This window comes from Aythya ferina, assembly GCF_964211825.1.
Source record: "Aythya ferina genome assembly, contig: HAP1_SCAFFOLD_574, whole genome shotgun sequence".
NCBI lineage: Eukaryota > Metazoa > Chordata > Aves > Anseriformes > Anatidae > Aythya > Aythya ferina.
The window spans coordinates 1-20,786 of NW_028181045.1; the positions used below are offsets into that span (position 1 = coordinate 1).

The following is a 20,786-nucleotide window of genomic DNA, read 5'->3' on the forward strand; positions in this document are numbered from 1 at the left end:
TGGGGGGGAGAACTCTACATTTTGAGGATCACTTTTGGGGACAAATCCCTGCTTTTTGGCAACGGGTTGACCCCTTTTTGGGGTGGGAGTGCCAATTTTTGGGGTGCCCCCACTATTTTTTTTGGGTTACCCCCACTATTATTTTTTTTTTGGGGGGGGGGCACTTTCTTTTCAACAGAAATCCCACTTTTTGGGCAGCCCCTTTTGGGGGATTCTACCCTTTTTTTGGGACCCCCCTTTACAGCAGCACCCCATTTTTTTGGGGGGGGTCCCCACTTTCTAATAGGATCCCCAAATTATTTTTTTTGGGGGGGGGGCACTTTCTTTCCAACAGAAAACCCACTTTTTAGGCATCCCCTTTTTGGGGATTCTACCCTTTTTTTGGTGTCCCCCCTTTACAGCAGCGCCCCAATTTTTTTTGGGGGGGTCCCCACTTTCTAATAGGATCCCCAAATTATTTTTTTTTGGGGGGGGGGGGCCCACCTTTGGGCTCCAGGGCGCGTCGTCGGTGACTTTCTTCCTCTTGGGGAGCGATTTCAGCGCCGGGTCGTCCTCATCCGACTCCAGGGATGGATAAACTGGGGGGGGGGGCACACGAGGGGGGGTTAAAAGTTAAAAAATAAAAATTTTGGGCCCCCCCCCTTAAAAAAAAAACCCTAAACTCACTGTATTCGGCGTCCTTGAAGCAGGCCCCCAGGCTGTCCTGCTCGTCCCCCTCCTCGCTGTCGGTGCTGCGGGGGGTGGGGGGGGGCGTGCGCCCCCCCCGCCCCGTTCTTGGGGACCCCCCCCCGCCAACCAAGGGGGTGGGGGGGGGCCGGGGGGGCGCCGGCGGGGAGGTTGGCCATGCGCAGCATGCCCTGGATGGCCTCGCGCGTGCTGGGGGAGGCGGGGGCCTCGCTGCAAAATTTTGGGGGGGGGGGGGAATAAAATTAGGGGGGGGGCATCCTAAAATTAAGGGGGACGTCCTAAAATTAAGGGGGTGTCCTAAAATTAAGGGGGGAACCCTAAAATCGCCCCCCCTCCCGCCCTGTTGTCGTATTCCCCTGAAGCTTGACCCTAAATGGTGCCCCCCCACAAAAAAAAATAACCCAGGTGACACCAAATCCACCCAAAATGACCCCAAATTCCCCCCAAAATGTCCCTAGTGACCCCAAATCCCCCCCAAATGACCCCAAATCCCCCCCAAGTGCCACCAAAATGACCCCAAATTCCCCCAAAATGACCACAAACCCTCCCCAATGACCCCAAATCCCCCCCAATTTCCCCCCAAATGACCCCAAATCCCCCCCAATTTCCCCCCAAATGACTCCAAATTCCCCCAAAAATACCCCTAGTGACCCCAAATCCCCCCCAAATGTCCCCCAAAATGACCCCAAATTCCTCCCCAATGACCCCAAATCCCCCCAAAATGTCCCTAGTGACCCCAAATCCACCCAATTTCCCCCCAAATGACCCCAAATTCCCCCCAAAATGCCCCTAGTGACCCCAATTCCCCCCCAATTACCCTCTAATGACCCCAAATTCCCCCAACAGACCCCAAATCTCCCCAAATGTCCCTAGTGATCCCAAATCCCCCCCAAATGCTCCCAAATTCCCCCCAAGTGCCACCAAAATGACCCCAAATTCCCCCAAAATGACCACAAACCCTCCCCAATGACCCCAAATCCCCCCAGTGACCCCAAATCCCCCCCAAATGTCCCCCAAATGACCCCAAATTCCTCCCCAATGACCCCAACTCCCCCAAAATGCCCCTAGTGACCCCAAATCCCCCCAAATGTCCCCCAAATGACCCCAAATTCCCCCAAATGACCCCAAATTCCCCCCAAATGACCCCAAATTCCCCCAAATGCCCCTAGTGACCCCAAATCCTCCTCAAAATGCCCCCCAAACACCCTCAAAATGCTCCAAAACCCCCCAAAATGCCTCAAATCCCCCCAGAACAAAACATAAAAGCCCAAAATCCCCCCAAAACACCCCAGAACGCCCCAAATCCCCCCAAAGAAACATAAAAGCCCCAAATCCCCCCCAAAACGCCCCCAAACTCCCCCCAAAAAAGCATAAAAGCCCCAAATCCCCCCAAAATGCCCACAAATCCCTCCCCCATAAAACAAATCCCACAAAAGTCCCAAATCCCCCCAAAAAACATAAGAGCCCCAAATCCCCCAAAACGCCCCAAATCCCCCCCAAAAAAAGCAAACCCCATAAAAGCCACAAATCCCCCCAAAACGCCCCCAAATCCCCTCCAAAAAACCATATCTCCCCCCCCCAAAATAAACCAAACCCCACAAAAGCCCCAAACCCCATAAAAGCCCCAAATCCCCCCCCATAAAACAAATCCCACAAAAGCCCCAAATTCCCCCAAAACACGCCAAAACCCCCCCCAAAAAAAGCATAAAAGCCCCAAATCCCCCCAAAACGCCCCAAATCCCCCCAAAACGCCCCAAATCCCCCCAAAACGCCCCAAATCCCCCCAAAACGCCCCAAATCCCCCCAAAACGCCCCAAATCCCCCCCCAAGAAAACAAACCCCATAAAAGCCCCAAATCCTCCCAAAACACCCCCAAACCCCCTCCCCAAAAAACAAATCCCCCCCCAAAATAAACCAAACCCCATAAAAGCCCCAAATCCCCCAAAACGCCCCAAATCCCCCCCCATAAAACAAATCCCACAAAAGCCCCAAATTCCCCCAAAACACCCCAAAACGCCCCAAATCCCCCCCAAAAAAGCATAAAAGCCCCAAATCCCCCCAAAACACCCCAAATCCCCCCAAAACACCCCAAATCCCCCCAAAACACCCCAAATCCCCCCAAAACACCCCAAATCCCCCCAAAACACCCCAAATCCCCCCCAAAAAAAGCAAACCCAATAAAAGCCCCAAATCCTCCCAAAACACCCCCAAACCCCCTCCCAAAAAAAAAACAAATCCCCCCCCAAAACAAACCAAACCCCATAAAAGCCCCAAATCCCCCCTCCATAAAACAAATCCCACAAAAGTCCCAAATCCCCCCAAAACGTCCCAACCCCCCCAAAAGCCCAAAATCCCCCCAAAACGCCCCCAAATCCCCTCCAAAAAACCGTATCTCCCCCCCCCAAAAAATAAACCAAACCCCACAAAAGCCCCAAACCCCATAAAAGCCCCAAATCCCCCCCCATAAAACAAATCCCACAAAAGCCCCAAATTCCCCCAAAACACCCCAAAACGCCCCAAATCCCCCCCAAAACACCCCAAATCCCCCCCAAAAAAAGCAAACCCAATAAAAGCCCCAAATCCTCCCAAAACACCCCCAAACCCCCTCCCAAAAAAAACAAATCCCCCCCCAAAACAAACCAAACCCCATAAAAGCCCCAAATCCCCCAAAACGCCCCAAATCCCCCAAAACACCCCAAATCCCCCCCAAAAAAAGCAAACCCAATAAAAGCCCCAAATCCTCCCAAAACACCCCCAAACCCCCTCCCAAAAAAACCAAATCCCCCCCCAAAACAAACCAAACCCCATAAAAGCCCCAAATCCCCCAAAACGCCCCAAATCCCCCCCCCATAAAACAAATCCCACAAAAGCCCCAAATCCCCCCAAAACGTCCCAACCCCCCCAAAAGCCCAAAATCCCCCCAAAACGCCCCCAAATCCCCTCCAAAAAACCATATCTCCCCCCCCCAAAAAATAAACCAAACCCCACAAAATCCCCAAACCCCATAAAAACCCCAAATCCCCCCAAATCGTCCCCAAAACCCCCCCTTACCTCAGGGGGGGGTACTCGGACGCCCCCACCTGCCTGCTGGCCTTCAGCAGGTCCAGGAGCCCCGCGGCGCTGCCCCCCCCCTCCTCCTCCTCCGTGGTGTAATCCTCCTGGGGGGGGGGGGGGGACATGGGGTGAGCCCCCCCGGCCCTATAAAACGCCCCCACCCCAAAAAAAAAGCCCCCCCCCCCAAAAAAAAGCCCCTACCTCGATGTCGAAGTCGACCTCTCCCGGCTCCCGCACGCGGTTGGGGTCCGAGCAGGGCTTGGCCCTGGGCAGCTTGCGGGGGAGCCCTGGAGGGGGGGGGGCAAAATTTTTTTAGGGGGGGGGTCCCAATTATTTGGGGGGGGGGTCCCTAGTTTTGGGGGGGGCTTTTTTTTTTTGGGGGGAGGGGGCTTTTTTTGGGGAGGGGGGGGAGGTTTTGGAAGGGGTCAGCGCTGTTGATGTCAAGGGGAGGCTTCGCTTTGGGGGGGCTTTTTTTTTGGGGGGGGGGGCAATTTTTTTTCTGGGGGGGTCCCCACTTGTTGGGGGGGGTCCCGAATTTTTTTGGGGGGGTCCAATTATTCTGGGGGGGTCCCAATTATTTTGGGGGGGGCACCTTTGAACACAGTTACCCCATTTCCATGGGGCCACTTCTTTTGGGGGGGTCCCAATTTTTTTTGGGGGGGGGTCCCCTCTTTATTTAGGGGCTGTTTTATTTTGGGGGGGTCCCTATTTTATTTTGGGGGGGTCCAATTATTTTGGGGGGTTCCCAATTATCTGGGGGGGGGGGCACCTTTGAACACAGTTACCCCATTTCCATGGGGCCACTTCTTTTTGGGTGGGGGTCCCCATTTTTTTTGGGGGGGTCCCCTCATTATTTAGGGGCTGTTTTATTTTGGGGGGGGTCCCTATTTTATTTTGGGGGGGTCCAATTATTCTGGGGGGGTCCCAATTATTTTGGGGGGGGCACCTTTGAACACGGTCACCCCATTGTGCTCCCCATTTCCATGGGGCCACTTCCTTTGGGGGGGGTCCCCAATTTTTTTTTGGGGGGGCCCCCTCATTATTTGGGGGGCTGTTTTATTTCGGGGGGGGTCCCTATTTTATTTTGGGGGGGTCCAATTATTCTGGGGGGGGTCCCAATTATTTAGGGGGGGGGCACCTTTGAACACGGTTACCCCATTGTGCTCCCCACTTCCATGGGGCCACTTCTTTTGGGGGGGTCCCAATTTTTTTGGGGGGGGGTCCCCACTTAATTTTGGGGCTGTTTTATTTTGGGGGGGGTCCCTACTTTATTTTGGGGGGTCCAATTATTTTTGGGGGTCCCAATTATTTTGGGGGGGGGCACCTTTGAACACAGTTACCCCATGGTGTCCCCCATTCCCATGGGGCCACTTCTTTTGGGGGGGGGTCCCAATTTTTTTTGGGGGGGGGTCCCTCATTATTTAGGGGCTGTTTTATTTGGGGGGGGTCCCTATTTTATTTTGGGGGGGTCCAATTATTTTGGGGGGTTCCCAATTATCTGGGGGGGGGGCACCTTTGAACACAGTTACCCCATTTCCATGGGGCCACTTCTTTTTGGGTGGGGGTCCCCATTTTTTTTGGGGGGGTCCCCTCATTATTTAGGGGCTGTTTTATTTTGGGGGGGGTCCCTATTTTATTTTGGGGGGGTCCAATTATTCTGGGGGGGTCCCAATTATTTTGGGGGGGGCACCTTTGAACACGGTCACCCCATTGTGCTCCCCATTTCCATGGGGCCACTTCCTTTGGGGGGGGTCCCAATTTTTTTTGGGGGGGCCCCCTCATTATTTGGGGGCTGTTTTATTTCGGGGGGGGTCCCTATTTTATTTTGGGGGGGTCCAATTATTCTGGGGGGGGTCCCAATTATTTAGGGGGGGGCACCTTTGAACACGGTTACCCCATTGTGCTCCCCACTTCCATGGGGCCACTTCTTTTGGGGGGGGTCCCAATTTTTTTGGGGGGGGGGTCCCCACTTAATTTTGGGGCTGTTTTATTTTGGGGGGGGGTCCCTACTTTATTTTGGGGGGTCCAATTATTTTTGGGGGTCCCAATTATTTTGGGGGGGGGCACCTTTGAACACAGTTACCCCATGGTGTCCCCCATTCCCATGGGGCCACTTCTTTTGGGGGGGGGTCCCAATTTTTTTTGGGGGGGGGGTCCCTCATTATTTAGGGGCTGTTTTATTTGGGGGGGGTCCCTATTTTATTTTGGGGGGGTCCAATTATTTTGGGGGGTTCCCAATTATCTGGGGGGGGGGCACCTTTGAACACAGTTACCCCATTTCCATGGGGCCACTTCTTTTTGGGTGGGGGTCCCCATTTTTTTTGGGGGGGTCCCCTCATTATTTAGGGGCTGTTTTATTTTGGGGGGGGTCCCTATTTTATTTTGGGGGGGTCCAATTATTCTGGGGGGGTCCCAATTATTTTGGGGGGGGCACCTTTGAACACGGTCACCCCATTGTGCTCCCCATTTCCATGGGGCCACTTCCTTTGGGGGGGGTCCCAATTTTTTTTGGGGGGGCCCCCTCATTATTTGGGGGCTGTTTTATTTCGGGGGGGGTCCCTATTTTATTTTGGGGGGGTCCAATTATTCTGGGGGGGGTCCCAATTATTTAGGGGGGGGGCACCTTTGAACACGGTTACCCCATTGTGCTCCCCACTTCCATGGGGCCACTTCTTTTGGGGGGGGTCCCAATTTTTTTGGGGGGGGGTCCCCACTTAATTTTGGGGCTGTTTTATTTTGGGGGGGTCCCTACTTTATTTTGGGGGGGTCCAATTATTTTTGGGGGTCCCAATTATTTTGGGGGGGGCACCTTTGAACACAGTTACCCCATGGTGTCCCCCATTCCCATGGGGCCACTTCTTTTGGGGGGGGGTCCCAATTTTTTTTTGGGGGGGGGTCCCTCATTATTTAGGGGCTGTTTTATTTGGGGGGGGTCCCTATTTTATTTTGGGGGGGTCCAATTATTTTTGGGGGGTCCCAATTATTTCGGGGGGGGCACCTTTGAACACGGTCACCCCATTCCCATGGGGCCACTTCTTTTGGGGGGGTCCCATTTTTTTTGGGGGGGGGTCCCCACTTAATTCAGGGGCTGTTTTATTTGGGGGGGGTCCCTATTTTATTTTGGGGGGGTCCAATTATTTTTGGGGGTCCCAATTATTTCGGGGGGGGGTCACCTTTGAACACGGTAACCCCATTGGGGCCACTTCTTTTGGGGGGGGTCCCCAATTTTTTTGGGGGGGTCCCATTTTTAAGTGGGGGGGTCCCCAATTTTATTTTGGGGGGGCGGGGTTCACTCACGGGGCAGTCGGCGGGGGCCTCGCCGGGGGGGGGTCTCATCGATCTGCAGGTCCTCCTCCGAATCCAGGTCCAGGGGGGGGCTCGGGGGGGAGCAGGAGGGCGAGGGGGGGGCGCGGGGCCCCCCCACCCTACGGCTGCGGCGGGGGCTGGAAGGGGGGGGGGGGCACAGCATAAAATGGGGGGGGGGGCATTTAATTTTGCCCCCCCCCCCAGCCTTTTAATCCTTGGGGGGGGGGGTATAATCCCCCTTAATCCCCCCCTTAACCTGAATTTTTTCAGGCTCCCCCCCCCCCAAATTCATTAATATGGGGGGGGGGGCGTTACGGGGGGGCCCCCCCCCCCCAAAAAAAAAATAACGCCCCCCCCCCCCAGCTCACCGCCCCCCGTTGGCCAGCAGGATTTGGAGGTCCCCCTCCGAGTCGCCGTCGGTCTCCTCGGGGCTGGAACTGGGGGGCTACAAAAAGTGGGGGGGGGGCACATTGGGGGGGGGTCAGCACCCCCAAACCCCCCCCCCCCAAAAAAAGGCCCCCCCCCCCTCAAAAAAAATCCCTGCCCACCTCATCCTCTTCTTCGTCGTCTTCCTCCTCCTCTTCCTCTTCCAAGGGGGGGGGCCGGGCTGGGACCCCCCCCCCCTCGGCGCCCCCCCCCCATTTTGCTGCCGGGGGGGTCCGAGGGGGGGGCGGCGGCGGTGGGAGGTGGGGGGGGGGCGCGGGGGGGGCCGAAGGGGGGGCCCTGCTTCCCCCCGCTTTGCTGGAACAGCTCCTGGGGGGGGGGGGGGCACGGTGAGGGGCTCCCAGTGCCTCCCAGTTTGTCCCAGTAACCACCGAACCCCTCCCAGTAACCTCCCAGCTGGGTCCTGCACCCCATAGCGTTATCCCAGTTCATCCCAGTAAGCCCCAGTCCCTCCCCAGTGACCTCCCAGCTGGGTCCTGCACCCCATAGCGTTATCCCAGTTCATCCCAGTTCATCCCAGTAACCCCCAAACCCCTCCCAGTAACCTCCCAGCTGGGTCCTGCACCCCATATCATTATCCCAGTTCATCTCAGTTCCTCCCAGTAACCCCCAAAACCCTCCTATATGACCTCCCAGTGCCTCCCAGTCCATCCCAGTAACCCCCAACCCCCTCCCTACACCCCATAAGACTCCCCCAGTTCATCCCAGTAACCTCCCAGTCTCTCCCCTCCACCCCATACAATGCCCCCAGTTCCTCCCAGTCCATCCCAGTAACCCCCAAACCCCTCCCAGTAACCCCCATCCCACTCCCAGTTCCTCCCAGTCCATCCCAGTAACCCCCAAACCCCTCCCAGTAACCCCCATCCCACTCCCAGTTCCTCCCAGTCCATCCCAGTAACCCCCATCCCACTCCCAGTTCCTCCCAGTCCATCCCAGTAACCCCCAAACCCCTCCCAGTAACCCCCATCCCACTCCCAGTTCCTCCCAGTCCATCCCAGTAACCCCCAAACCCCTCCCAGTAACCCCCATCCCACTCCCAGTTCCTCCCAGTAACCCCCAACCCCTCCCCGATGACCTCCCAGTGCCTCCCCGCACCCCCCCGACCCCCCCAATAACCCCCCAACCCCCCCCAGTACCCCTCCAGCCCCCCCCAGTACCCCTCCCAGTTGCTCCCAGTCCCTCCCAGTTGCTCCCAGTGCTCCCAGTCCCACCTGTGCCAGCCGCACCTCCCTGCCCAGTTCCCGCACCAGTTGCCCCGGCCGCAGCGTCTCGGGGATCTCCTGCGCGTGCTCCCCCAGCGCCTGGGGGGGGGGAAAAGAAATTGGGGACCCCCCCCCAAAAATGGGACCCCCCCCAACCCCCAGAGCCCCCCCATAACCCCCCAATTCCCCGGGACCCCCCCCAAAAAGAGATCCCAAAAAAAGGTGGGATGCCCCAAAATAAGAGGTGGGGCTCCCCCCAGGACCCCCCCCCAAAATTGGGACCCCCCCAAAAAAAGTGGGGACCCCCCCCAAAATTAAAGACCCCCCCCCAGCCTCCCTAACCCCCCCTCCAGGACCCCCAAATCCCCCAAAACCCCCCCAAATCCCCCCAGAACCTCCCCAAATCCCCCCGTAGACCCCCAAAAATTTCTGAGGACCCCCCCCAAATTTCCTGGGGACCCCCCCCAAATTTTCTGGGGACCCCCCCCCAAAAAAAATCACCCCCCAAAAAAATTGAAGAGCCCCCTCAGCCTCCCTAATCCCCCCGCCAGGGCCCCCAAATCCCCCCATAAGCCCCCAAATCCCCCCAGAACCCCCCCAAATCCCCCCCAAAATTTCTGGGGACCCCCCCCAAATTTTCTGGGGACCCCCCCAAATTTTCTGGGGACCCCCCCCAAAAAAAAATTAGGGCCCCCCCCCCCTCACCTCTCGGCGGGTCCACGCTCGGAAGGCGGCCGTCAGCGCCTTGGCCCCCTGCACCAGGTAGGCGGCGGGGGGGCGCCGGTTCTCCCGCAGCCCTGGGGGGGGGGGCACGGTGGTGGGGACCCCCCCAGAGACCCCCAAATGGGGCTGGGACCCCCCCGGACCCCCCCCAAATTGTTCTGGGACCCCAAAAGCCCCCCCCAAGGAGTGGTCTAGGACCCCAAGAAACCCCCCCAGGATACCCCAAAATAGGGCTTGGAGCCCCCCAGGACCCCCCCAGGAAGGGGCTGGGACCCCCAAGACCCCCCCAGGACCCCCCCAAAAATGGACTGGGACCCCCAGGACCCCCCCCAAATTATCCTGAGACCCCAAATCCCCCCCAAGGACTGGTCTGGGACCCCCAGATGCCCCCAAACAGGGCTGAGACCCACCCCAAGACCCCCCAAACCCCCCCCCAGGATCCCCCCAAAACCCCCCCAGGACCCCCCAGGAGGGATCTGGGACCCCCCAGGACGCCCCAGGAGGGGGCTGGGACCCCCAAGACCCCCCCCCAAATTATCCTGAGACCCCAAATCCCCCCCAAGGACTGGTCTGGGACCCCCAGAACCCCCCCAGATCTCCCAGAACAGGGCTGAGACCCACCCCAAGACCCCCAAAACCCCCCCAGGACCCCCCAGGAATGGACTGGGACCCCCAAGAGCCCCCCCAAATTATCCTGGGACTCCAAATCCCCCCCAAGCACTGGTCTAGGACCCCCAGATGCCCCAAAACAGGGCTGAGACCCACCCCAAGACCCCCCAAAACCCCCCGAGGAGGGGGCTGGGACCCCCCAGGAATGGACCGGGACCCCCAAGAGCCCCCCCAAATTATCCTGGGACTTCAAATCCCCCCCAGGGACCGGTATGGGACCCCCAGAACCCCTAGAACAGGGCTGAGACCAGCCCCCAGGACCCCAAAACCCCTCCAGGATCCCCCAAACCCCCCCCTGGGCCCCCAGGAGGGGGCTGGGACCCCCCAGGAATAGACCAGGACCCCCAAGAGGCCCCCCAAATTATCCTGAGACCCCAATTCCCCCCCAGGGACTAGTATGGGACCCCCAGAACCCCTAGAACAGGGCTGAGACCCACCCCAAGACCCCCAAAACCCCCCCAGAATCCCCCAAATCCCCCCCAGGAGGGTTCTGGGACCCCCCAAGACCCCCCCCCAAATTATCCTGAGACCCCAATTCCCCCCCAAGGACTGGTCTGGGACCCCCAGAACCCCCCCAGATCCCCCAGAACAGGGCTGAGACCCACCCCAAGACCCCCAAAACCCCCCCAGGACCCCCCAAAACCCCCCCAGGATGGGGCTGGGACCCCCCCGGGACCCCCCAAATTATCCTAAGACCCCAAATCCCCCCCAAGCACTGGTCTAGGACCCCCAGATGCCCCAAAACAGGGCTGAGACCCACCCCAAGACCCCCAAAACCCCCCCGGAATCCCCCAAAACCCCCCCAGGACCCCCCAAAACCCCCCCAGAAGGGGGCTGGGACCCCCCCGGGACCCCCCCCGGACCCACCTCGGAAGGTGTCCAGCAGGTGCCTCCCCACGTACCAGCAGATGGTCTCGAAGTTGGGGAAGGTGCCCAGCTCCGCCGTGCTCAGGCGCCGCTCGATCTCGTACGCCCTGCGCCCCACAGCACCCCATAACACCCCAAAACGCCCCAAAACGCCCCAAAATACCCCACAGAGCCCCAAAACACCCCACAGAGCCCCAAAACGCCCCACCTAAACACCCCGTGCCCCCCAAGTGCTCCGCAGCCCACCCAAAGCAGCCTGCAGGCGCTCAGAGCTGTGCCATGACCCCATAAAAAACAACCCCATAACAGCTCCAAATCACCCCAAATCACCCCAAATTCACCCCCAAGTCCACTCCGATCACCTAAAGTACCTATAACCCCCCCCCCAGGTACCCATAGTACCCCCAACACCCCCAAACCCACCCCAAAACTTCCCCTTACCCCCATATTCCCCACTAAACACCCCATTAAGCCCCCAACCCCATCCCAAAATCCTCCAGACCACCCCATAACCCTCAAAACCACCCCAAAACGCCCCCAACCTGCCCCGCAGCCCCAAATCACCCCATTACCCTCCCAACCCCACCCCATAACCCTCAAACCACCCCAAAACGCCCCCAACCTGCCCCACAGCCCCCCCAAATCACCCTATTACCCCCCTAAAACACCCCATTACCACCCCCAACCCCACCCCATAATTCTCCAGGCCACCCCATAACCCTCAAAACCACCCCAAAACCACCCCATAACACCCTGCAGCCCCCCCAAATCACCCCATTACCACCCCAACCCCACCCCATAACCCTCAAAACCACCCCAAAACACCCCCAACCTGCCCCACAGCCCCCCCAAATCACCCTATTACCCCCCTAAAACACCCCATTACCACCCCCAACCCCACCCCATAACCCTCCAGACCACCCCATAACCCTCAAAACCACCCCAAAACACCCCCAACCCGCCCCACAGCCCCCCCAAATCACCCCATTACCCCCGCAACCCCACCCTATAACCCTCAAAACCACCCCATAACCCTCAAAACCACCCCAAAACACCCCCAACCCGCCCCACAGCCCCCCCAAATCACCCCTTTACCCCCCCAACCCCATCCCATAACCTTCCAGACCACCCCATAACCCTCAAAACCACCCCATAACCCCTCCAAACGACCCCAAAACGCCCCCAACCTACCCCACAGCCCCCCCAGATCACCCTATTACCCCCCTAAATACCCCATTACCCCCCCCAACCCCACCCCATAACCCTCAAAACCACCCCAAAACCACCCCATAACACCCCGCAGCCCCCCCAAATCACCCCAGGGGTTGCTCAGGGCCCCCCCCCAAACCCACCCCACGGGTACCCGGGACCCCCCACACCCCCCCCATAAGCCCCCCACCCACTTGAGCTGCATGGCGATGTTGAGGCTGTGCAGGAAGTTGCCCCCAAAAGCCAAGCAGTCGACGGGGGTCAGCACGGCGTGGATCCAACCTGGGGGGGGGGCACAACAGCTCGGGGACCCCCCCCCCAAAAAAAAACCCCACACACCCCACAAGAGCCCCCAAGCACCACCAAAATGGTGGAGGACACAGAAGACCCCCCGCCAGGAGGCCCTAAATGGGGCTGGGACCCCCAAGACCCCCCCCCAGGAAGGGAATGGGACCCCCAAAGCCCCCCCCGAATGGGGCTGGGACCCCAAATCCCCCCCAAGGACCGCTCTAGGACCCCTATAACCCCCCCAGGAACCCCGAAAACAGCACCAGGACCCCCCCAGAAGGGAGCTAGGACCCCCAAGCCCCCCCAGGACCTCCCCAGGAGGGGGCTAGGACCCCCAAAGTCTCCCCCAAATGGGGCTGGGACCCCAAATCCCCCCCAAGGACCGCTCTAGGACCCCTATAACCCCCCCAGGACCCCCGAAAACAGTGCTGGGACCCCCCTAGGACCCCCCCAGGGGTGGGCTATGACCCCCAGGACCCCTGGGGAATGGGCTAGGACACCCAAAACCCCCCCAGACCCACCCCAGAATGGGGCTGGGACCTCAAATCCCCCCCAAAGACCGCTCTAGGACCCCTATAACCCCCCCAGGACCCCCGAAAACAGCACCAGGACCCCCCCAGAAGGGAGCTAGGACCCCCACAGTCCCCCCAGGACCCCCCAAAACAGGGCTGGGACCCCTCTAGGACCCCCAGGACCTCCCCAGGAGGGGACTAGGACCCCCAAAGTCTCCCCCAAATGGGGCTAGAACCCCCAAGGTCTCCCCCAAATGGGGCTGGGACCCCAAATCCCCCCCCAAAGACCGCTCTAGGACCCCTATAACCCCCCCAGGACCCCCAAAAACAGCACCGGGACCCCCCCAAAGGGAGCTAGGACTCCCAAGCCCCCCCAGGACCTCCCCAGGAGGGGGCTAGGACCCCCAAGGTCTCCCCCAAATGGGGCTGGGACCCCAAATCCCCCCCAAAGACCGCTCTAGGACCCCTATAATCCCCCCAGGACCCCCGAAAACAGCACCGGGACCCCCCCAAAAGGGAGCTAGGACCCCCAAGGTCCCCCCAGAACCTCCCCAGGAGGGGGCTAGGACCCCCAGGGCCTCCCCAGGAAGGGACTGGGACCCCCAAGGTCTCCCCCAAATGGGGCTGGGACCCCAAATCCCCCCCAAGGACCGCTCTAGGACCCCTATAACCCCCCCAGGACCCCCGAAAACAGCACCGGGACCCCCCCAAAAGGGAGCTGAGCCCCCCCCCTTACCCGTGGGGATGAAGAGGGTCTGGCCCTGGCGGAGGGGGCAGCGGTAGCAGCGATCCACCTGGTCCCCGAAAAAAAGCTGCCCCTGGTTTCGGGAGCTGCTCCAGGCCTCGAACAGCCCCAGGTTGGCGGCCGTGGGGCGAGCCAGGTAGAAAATCTTCTCGCCCTGTTATGGGGCAGCCCCAAATCCACCCCATAAACCCCCAAAGCTCTCCTAACCACCATATAGACCCCCTAAACCACCCCAAATCCCCCCCAAACCACCCCAAACCCACCCCATAGACCCCCAAAACCACCCTAACCCCAGGTAGAAAATCTTCTCGCCCTGTTATGGGGCAGCCCCAAATCCACCCCATAAACCCCCAAAACTCTCCTAACTACCATATAGACCCCCTAAACCACCCCAAATCCCCCCCAAACCGCCCCAAATCCCCCCCAAACCACCCCAAACCCACCCCATAGACCCCCAAACCCACCCTAACCCCAGGTAGAAAATCTTCTCGCCCTGTTATGGGGCAGCCCCAAATCCACCCCATAAACCCCCAAAGCTCTCCTAACCACCATATAGACCCCCTAAACCACCCCAAATCCATCCCATAGACCCCCAGAACCACCCTAACCCCTCCCAAACCAAACACACCCCATAAACCCCCAAAACCACCCCAAACCCCCTCCAGACCACCCCAAATCCACCCCAAACCACCCCAAACCCACACCATAGACTCCCAGAACCACCCTAACCCCTTCCAAACCACTCCAAACCCACCCATAGCCCCTCATAACCACCCCAAATCCCCCCAAACCACCCCAAATCCCCCCCAAACCACCCCAAACCCACCCCATAGACCCCCATAACCACCCCAAATCCCCCCCACAGACCCCATAACTCTCATAACCACCCCATGCCCCCTTGAAATCTACCCCATAGGCCCCTTAACCACCCCAAACCATCCCAAATCCCCCCCAAACCACCCCAAACCCACCCCATAGACCCCCAAAACCACCCCAAACCCACCCCAAATCCCCTCCAGACCACCCCAAATACCCCCCAAACCACCCCAAACCCACCCCATAGACCCCCAGAACCACCCTAACCCCTCCCAAACCACACCATACCCACCCCAAATCCCCACCAAACCACCCCAAAACCACCCCAAATCCCTCCCAAACCACCCCAAAACCACCCTAACCCCTCCCAAACCACTCCAAGCCCACCCCAAAACCACCCCAAACCACCCCAAACCCACCCCAAATCCCCCCCAAACCACCCCCAACCATCCCAAACCCACCCCAAATGCCCCCCGAACCACCCCAAATCCCCCCAAAACATCCCAAACCCACCCCAAATCCCCCCCGAACCACCCCAAATCCCCCCCAACCACCCCAAATCCCCCCCGAACCACCCCAAATCCCCCCAAATCCCCCCCGAACCACCCCAAATCCCCCCAAAACATCCCAAACCCACCCCAAATCCCCCCCAAACCACCCCAAATCCCCCCCAAACCCCCCCCCCCAAATGCCCCCATACCCTCAGGACGTGGCACCACGCCGAGGCCCCCCCCCGGTCGACGTGGAAGTCGGTGAAGCTGTCGCGGGCTCCCAGCAGGCAGAATTTCTGTAGGCTCGGCCGCTCCCGCGCCGACTCCCCCGGCCACAGGTTCTCCACCCAGGACAGCTTGCGCACGATGCGGGGGGTCTCCACCACGTTCGACAGCCTGGGGGGGGGCAAAAATTATGGGGTGGGGTCCCCCTTTAGCAGGGGGGGCCCATACGGTGCGGGGGAGGCAAGGGGTTGGGTGGAGAGGGGCGTAGGATTTATGGGGTTTTGGGTAGGGGGAAGGTTTTGGTGGGGACGTGGGGATGGGGGGCCACCAAGGTTGGGGAGGGGAAGGGGGGTCCCCATGGGGTGTCCCATGGGTGAGGGGGGTCAGGAGAACCCAAGGGAGCCAAAAATGATAACCGTGACCTCTTGGTTGTCTTGGTCTTGGCTATTTTGGTCGTCTTAGACCCCAAAGAAGTCATGGTGATAATCATGACCAGGAGGACCCCAAAGAGGCCATGGAGATAACCATGACCCAGAGAACCCCAAAAAATATAGATAACCATGACCTTGAAAAACCCAACGAAGCCACGGAGATAACCATGACCCTGAGGACCCCAAAAAAACAATATAGATAACCATGACCTGGAGAACCTCAACGAAGCCATGGAGATAACCACGACCTCGAGGAACCCAACAAAACCATGGAGATAGCCATGACCCAGAAGACCCCAAAGAAGCCACGGAGATAACCACGACCTTGAAAAACCCAACGAAGCCATGGAGATAACCATGACCTTGAGAAATCCAACGAAACCATGGAGATAACCATGACCAGGAGGACCCCAACGAAGCCATGGAAATAACCACGACCTCAAGGAACCCAAGAAAACCATGGAGATAACCATGACCCAGAAGACCCCAACAAAGCCACAGAGATAACCATGACCCCAACGAAGCCATGGAGATAACCACGACCTTAAGAAACCCAAAAAAAAACACGGAGATAACCATGACCAGGAGAAACCCAACGAAGCCATGGAGATAACCATGACCAGAAGGACCCCAATGAAACCAGGAAGATAACCGTGACCAGAAGAACTCCAATAAACCAACAGAGATAACCATGACCCAGAGAACCCCAACAAAGCCATGGAGTTAACCATGACCAGGAGGACCCCAATGAAGCCCCGGAGATAACCATGACCCAGAGAAACCCGACGAAGCCATGTAGATAACCACAACCTTGAAAAACCCAACAAAGTCATGGAGATAACCATGAGCCAGAGGACCCCAATGAAACCAGGAAGATAACTGTGACCAGAAGAACCCCAATAAAGCCATGGAGATAACCATGACCCGGAGAACCCCAACGAAGCCATGGAGATAACCACAACCTTGAGGAACCCAACAATGCCATGGAGATAACCATGACCAGGAGGACCCCAACTAAACCAGGAAGATAACTGTCACCAGAAGAACTCCAGTAGAGTAATGGAGATAACCATAACCTGGAGGACCCCAGTAAAGCCATGGAGTTAACCATGACCCGGAGAACCCCAACGAAGCCATGTAGATAATCGCAACCCGGAGGACCCCAAGGAAGCCATGGAGATAACCATGACCTGGAGAACCCCAATGAAATCAGGAAGATAACCGTGACCAGGAGAACTCCAGTAAAGCAATGGAGATAACCATGACCCGGAGAACCCCAACAAAGCCATGGAGATAACCATGACCCGGAGAACCCCAAGGAAGCCACAGAGATAACCATGACCTGGAGAACCCCAATGGAGCCATGGAGATAACCATGACCAGGAGAACCCCAAAGAAGCCATGGAGATAACCATGACCTTGAAAAACCCAACAAAACCATGGAGATAACCACGACCTTGACCCCAACGAAGCCATCGAGATAACCATGACCTTGAGGAACCCAACGAAGCCATGGAGATAACCACGACCTCGAGGAACCCAAAAAAAACACAGAGATAACCACGACCAGGAGAAACCCAATGAAGCCATGGAGATAACCATGACCATGAACCCAACGAAGCCATGGAGATAACCACGACTTTAAGAAACCCAAAAAAAGCACAGAGATAACCACGACCAGGAGAAACCCAACCAGGAGGCCCCCAAGGATGACCAGGACCACCAGGAGGCCCCGGGGGCTTTTTCCCCTCACCGCGTGTCGGAGAACTCCAGCCCGGTGACGTTGAGGACGCGGTCCCGACGGGTGCCGCAGAAGTAGGTGACGAAGTCGCCCAGCTTCATCTTCAGCGGCACCTGGCGCCCCACGTCCATCACCTCGATCTCCTTCTCCGCTCCTGGCCCACGAAAAATGGGTCAGAAAAGGGTTTTTTTTTGTTGTTTTTTTGGTTTTGTTTTTTTTTGTGTTTTTTTTGTTTTGTTTTGGTTTTTTTTTGTTTGTTTTTGAAGGGAGGGGAGACGCCGACCCCAAAGCTCACCCACGTAGTGCTCGACGTCACGGGCGGAGAAGGTGGGGGGGGGCAAGGTCATGCCCAGCCCCTCCTTGCGGGCCACCAGGATGGGGACGCTGAAGGTCTTCTCCTCCAGGTACTCCACCGTCAGCTGCGCCCCGCTGGGCTTCAGCAGCACCTCGTCGGCGCTGGGGGGGGGGGGGGAAAAAAAGAGAAGTGAGGGGGGTCCTCGTGGGTTCTATGGATGCTATAGGGTCTGGGTAGGATCTCCGGAGCGTGGGGCTTCTCGAGGTGCCCTATGGGACCCTGTGGAACTTGTAATGAAGATCCTATAGGGTTCCAGGAGATCCTACAGGAGATATGGGGCCTCCAGAGGTTCTTCAGGCTCTATAGAGGCCCATAGGGCCTCCCCAGGGACCCACAGAACCCCTATAGAACCCCAGGAGGTTCTACGGGACCTATAGAATCCCCACAGGCCCCATAGAACCCCAATGAGCCCTACAGGAGCCAAAAAGCCCCAAGAGATCCTATAGCCTCTATAGAGACCCGTAGAGCCCCAAAATATCCACAGAGCTCCAAGAGATCCTATAGGCCTTATAGAAAACCCTAGAGCCTCGACAGATCCTATAACCTCTATATAGATCCATAGGGTCTCAAGAGATCCTATAGGATTTAGAGAGAACTGCAGAGCCTCAAGAGATCCTATAGCCTCCGTAGAAACCCAAAAAGTCCCTAAGAGATCCTACAACCCCTATAGAGACCCATAGAGCCCAAGAGATCCTATAGCCTCCATAGAGACCCATAGAGTCCCAAGACATCCTACAGCCCCTATAGAGGCCCATAGACCCTCAAGAGATCCTATAGCTTCTGTAGAAATCCATGGAGCTCTTAAAGAGTCCTAATAAATCCTACGGTCCCTATTGAGATCTACAGAGACCCTATAGAGCCTCACGAGGCTATGGAGCCCCTATACAACCCCGGTGGGACTCCTACGCTTCCCCCTAAGATCCTATAGCTCCTATATCACCCTAAAACAGCACCACAGCCACCTCACAAGGCCCATACACCTCCCAGACCACCCTTACAAGGCCCCCAAAGACCACCCGGCCCCTATAGCGCCCATAGGGGAAGGAAGACAACAACCCCACACCACCCCAGGGAGGGAGCCACCCCCTATAGGACCCAACCCCGCACCCATACAGCGCCCATACGCCACCATATAGCGGCTCCAGCACCCCGCAGGGCCCTATAGGACCCCCTATAGGCCCTATAGGGCCGGGCGCTATAGGTGCCACTCACCTGGGGAAGGTGCGGCCCCGCAGCTCCCGCACGAACTGGGCGCTGCCGGTGCGCACGGGGCGGCCCGCGTCCACCTCCACCGGCGCCGGTTTTGGGGGGGCCCGGCGACGCTTCACTATAGGGTGAGGACGTATGGACCGGTCCGGGGCACGTATAGACCCGTGCCGGGCACGTACAGAGCCCTACAGGGCCCGTACAGACCCATAAAGGGCCAGGAAGTGCGGCCCCACAAGGCCCAGCCCTGTATGGAGCACACCAACCTGTCCCAGTCCCATATGGCCCCATACAGCCCAACCCCGGTCCTATATGGCCCTATATGGACCAGAAGAACCTCCTGGTCCCATATGGCCCCCACAATGCTTATGAGGGAGCGAAACAACCCTATAAACCCCACCACCGGCCCTATACAGCCCAAACCCAGCCCTATACGGCCCAGTCCCACCCTATATAGGGGAACCACCCCTATACGACCCCCTCCCGCCCCCATACCACCCCAGTCCCATAAAATCCTCACCCCACACAAGCCTACAGGGGCTGCCCCCAGCCCCCTACAGCCCCGTAGGGCCCCCGAGAGGGCGACCGGCCCCATATGGCCCTGCAGGCCGGGCGTCCCCTATATCCCCTATAGGTCCCATAGGCCCCATAGCACTCACTGACGGAGGGCCCCCGCAGGACGGCGCACTGGGGGCAGTGGTAGAGGTCGATCTCGGCCGCCGCCTCCTCCTCCACCCCCACGCAGCTGCGGGGACAGCGTCACCAGTGCCTCCCAGTACAGACCAGTACAGCCCAGTACCCCCCACGCACGCTCCCAGCCCCTCCCAGTTGCCCCCATTAGCACAGGAGCTCGGATTTCTCCAAGCCCCCCAGCCCTCCCAATCACCCCAGTGTCCCCCCAGCATCTCCCAGTCCCTCCCAATCCTTCCCAGTATCTCCCAGTTCCTTCCAGTCCCCTGCTCCCCCACTCTCCCATACCTCCCAATCCCTCCCAGTACCCTCCAGTCCCTTCCCAGTGGCTTAAGTGCCCCTTATTTTCCCTCCCAGTATATCCCAGATCCTTCCCAGCGGCTTTCGGTCCCCCCAGTCCCTTCCCGGTTGGTCCCAGTCCCTTCCCAGTTGGTCCCAGTCCCCCTCAAATCCCCTCCCAGTCCATCCCAGTCCCCTCCTTGCATCTCCCAGCACCCCCAGTTCCCTTCCCAGTGCCTCCCAGTCCCTTCCTACACCTCCCAGCGCCCCTCCTTTCCCCTCCCAGTCCATCCCAGTGCCTCCCAGTGCCCACCTGCCATGGAACCAGTCCTGGCAGCCGTCGCACTCGATCATGAAGCGGGTGACATCGTAGGGCAGGCGGCACAGGCAGTACACGGGCACCGAGGCCATGGCCGCCCCTATAGACCCCTATAGGCCCCCCCCAGACCCCCTCCCAGCCCGGGACATCGATGGAGCCTCCTATAGACACCCCCCCCAATCCCCTCCCCCCGCCTCTCCCTATGGAAAACCCCTTTAGTGGGGGCTCGAGTGGGTTTTCTATAGGGGATCCCCCGCTCTATAGGGGCCCCATAGGGGACCAGTGCCCCCTGCTCTATAGGGAGGGGGGCAGCTGAGCCTGTGGGACCCGGACAAACCCCTCAAGAGGACCTCTCCCCTCGGATCTATAGGGCCCTGCGCCCCCCTAGAGGGTCTATAGGGACTTGGGGCACCCCTAAATAATCTATAGGGCGCTGCGAGCCCCCCAAAAGAGCCTGTGGGGTCCCTCTTGCTCTATAGGACCCCCACACCCCCCGTATGCAGCCTATAGGACCCCAAGGCCTCCCC

General features: G+C 58.7%; 1 protein-coding gene across 1 annotated transcript; it reads right to left on the reverse strand.

Annotated features, from left to right (window-relative positions):
• Nucleotides 1–434: 434 nt before the first annotated feature.
• Nucleotides 435–20,411, reverse strand: PHF8 (PHD finger protein 8; the record flags this gene model as incomplete). The annotated part of the gene is given in 20 exon segments (XM_084540404.1): nt 435–578; nt 667–806; nt 808–897; nt 3,739–3,845; nt 3,943–4,028; nt 7,039–7,184; nt 7,416–7,492; nt 7,596–7,655; nt 7,657–7,800; nt 8,703–8,792; nt 9,399–9,490; nt 10,953–11,059; nt 12,356–12,443; nt 13,698–13,860; nt 15,223–15,409; nt 17,423–17,564; nt 17,706–17,866; nt 18,978–19,092; nt 19,631–19,716; nt 20,254–20,411. Coding segments are annotated over 20 exon segments (2,323 nt in total), but the record flags the coding sequence as incomplete, so codon positions are not given.
• Between the last annotated feature and the right edge of the window lie 375 nt (nt 20,412–20,786).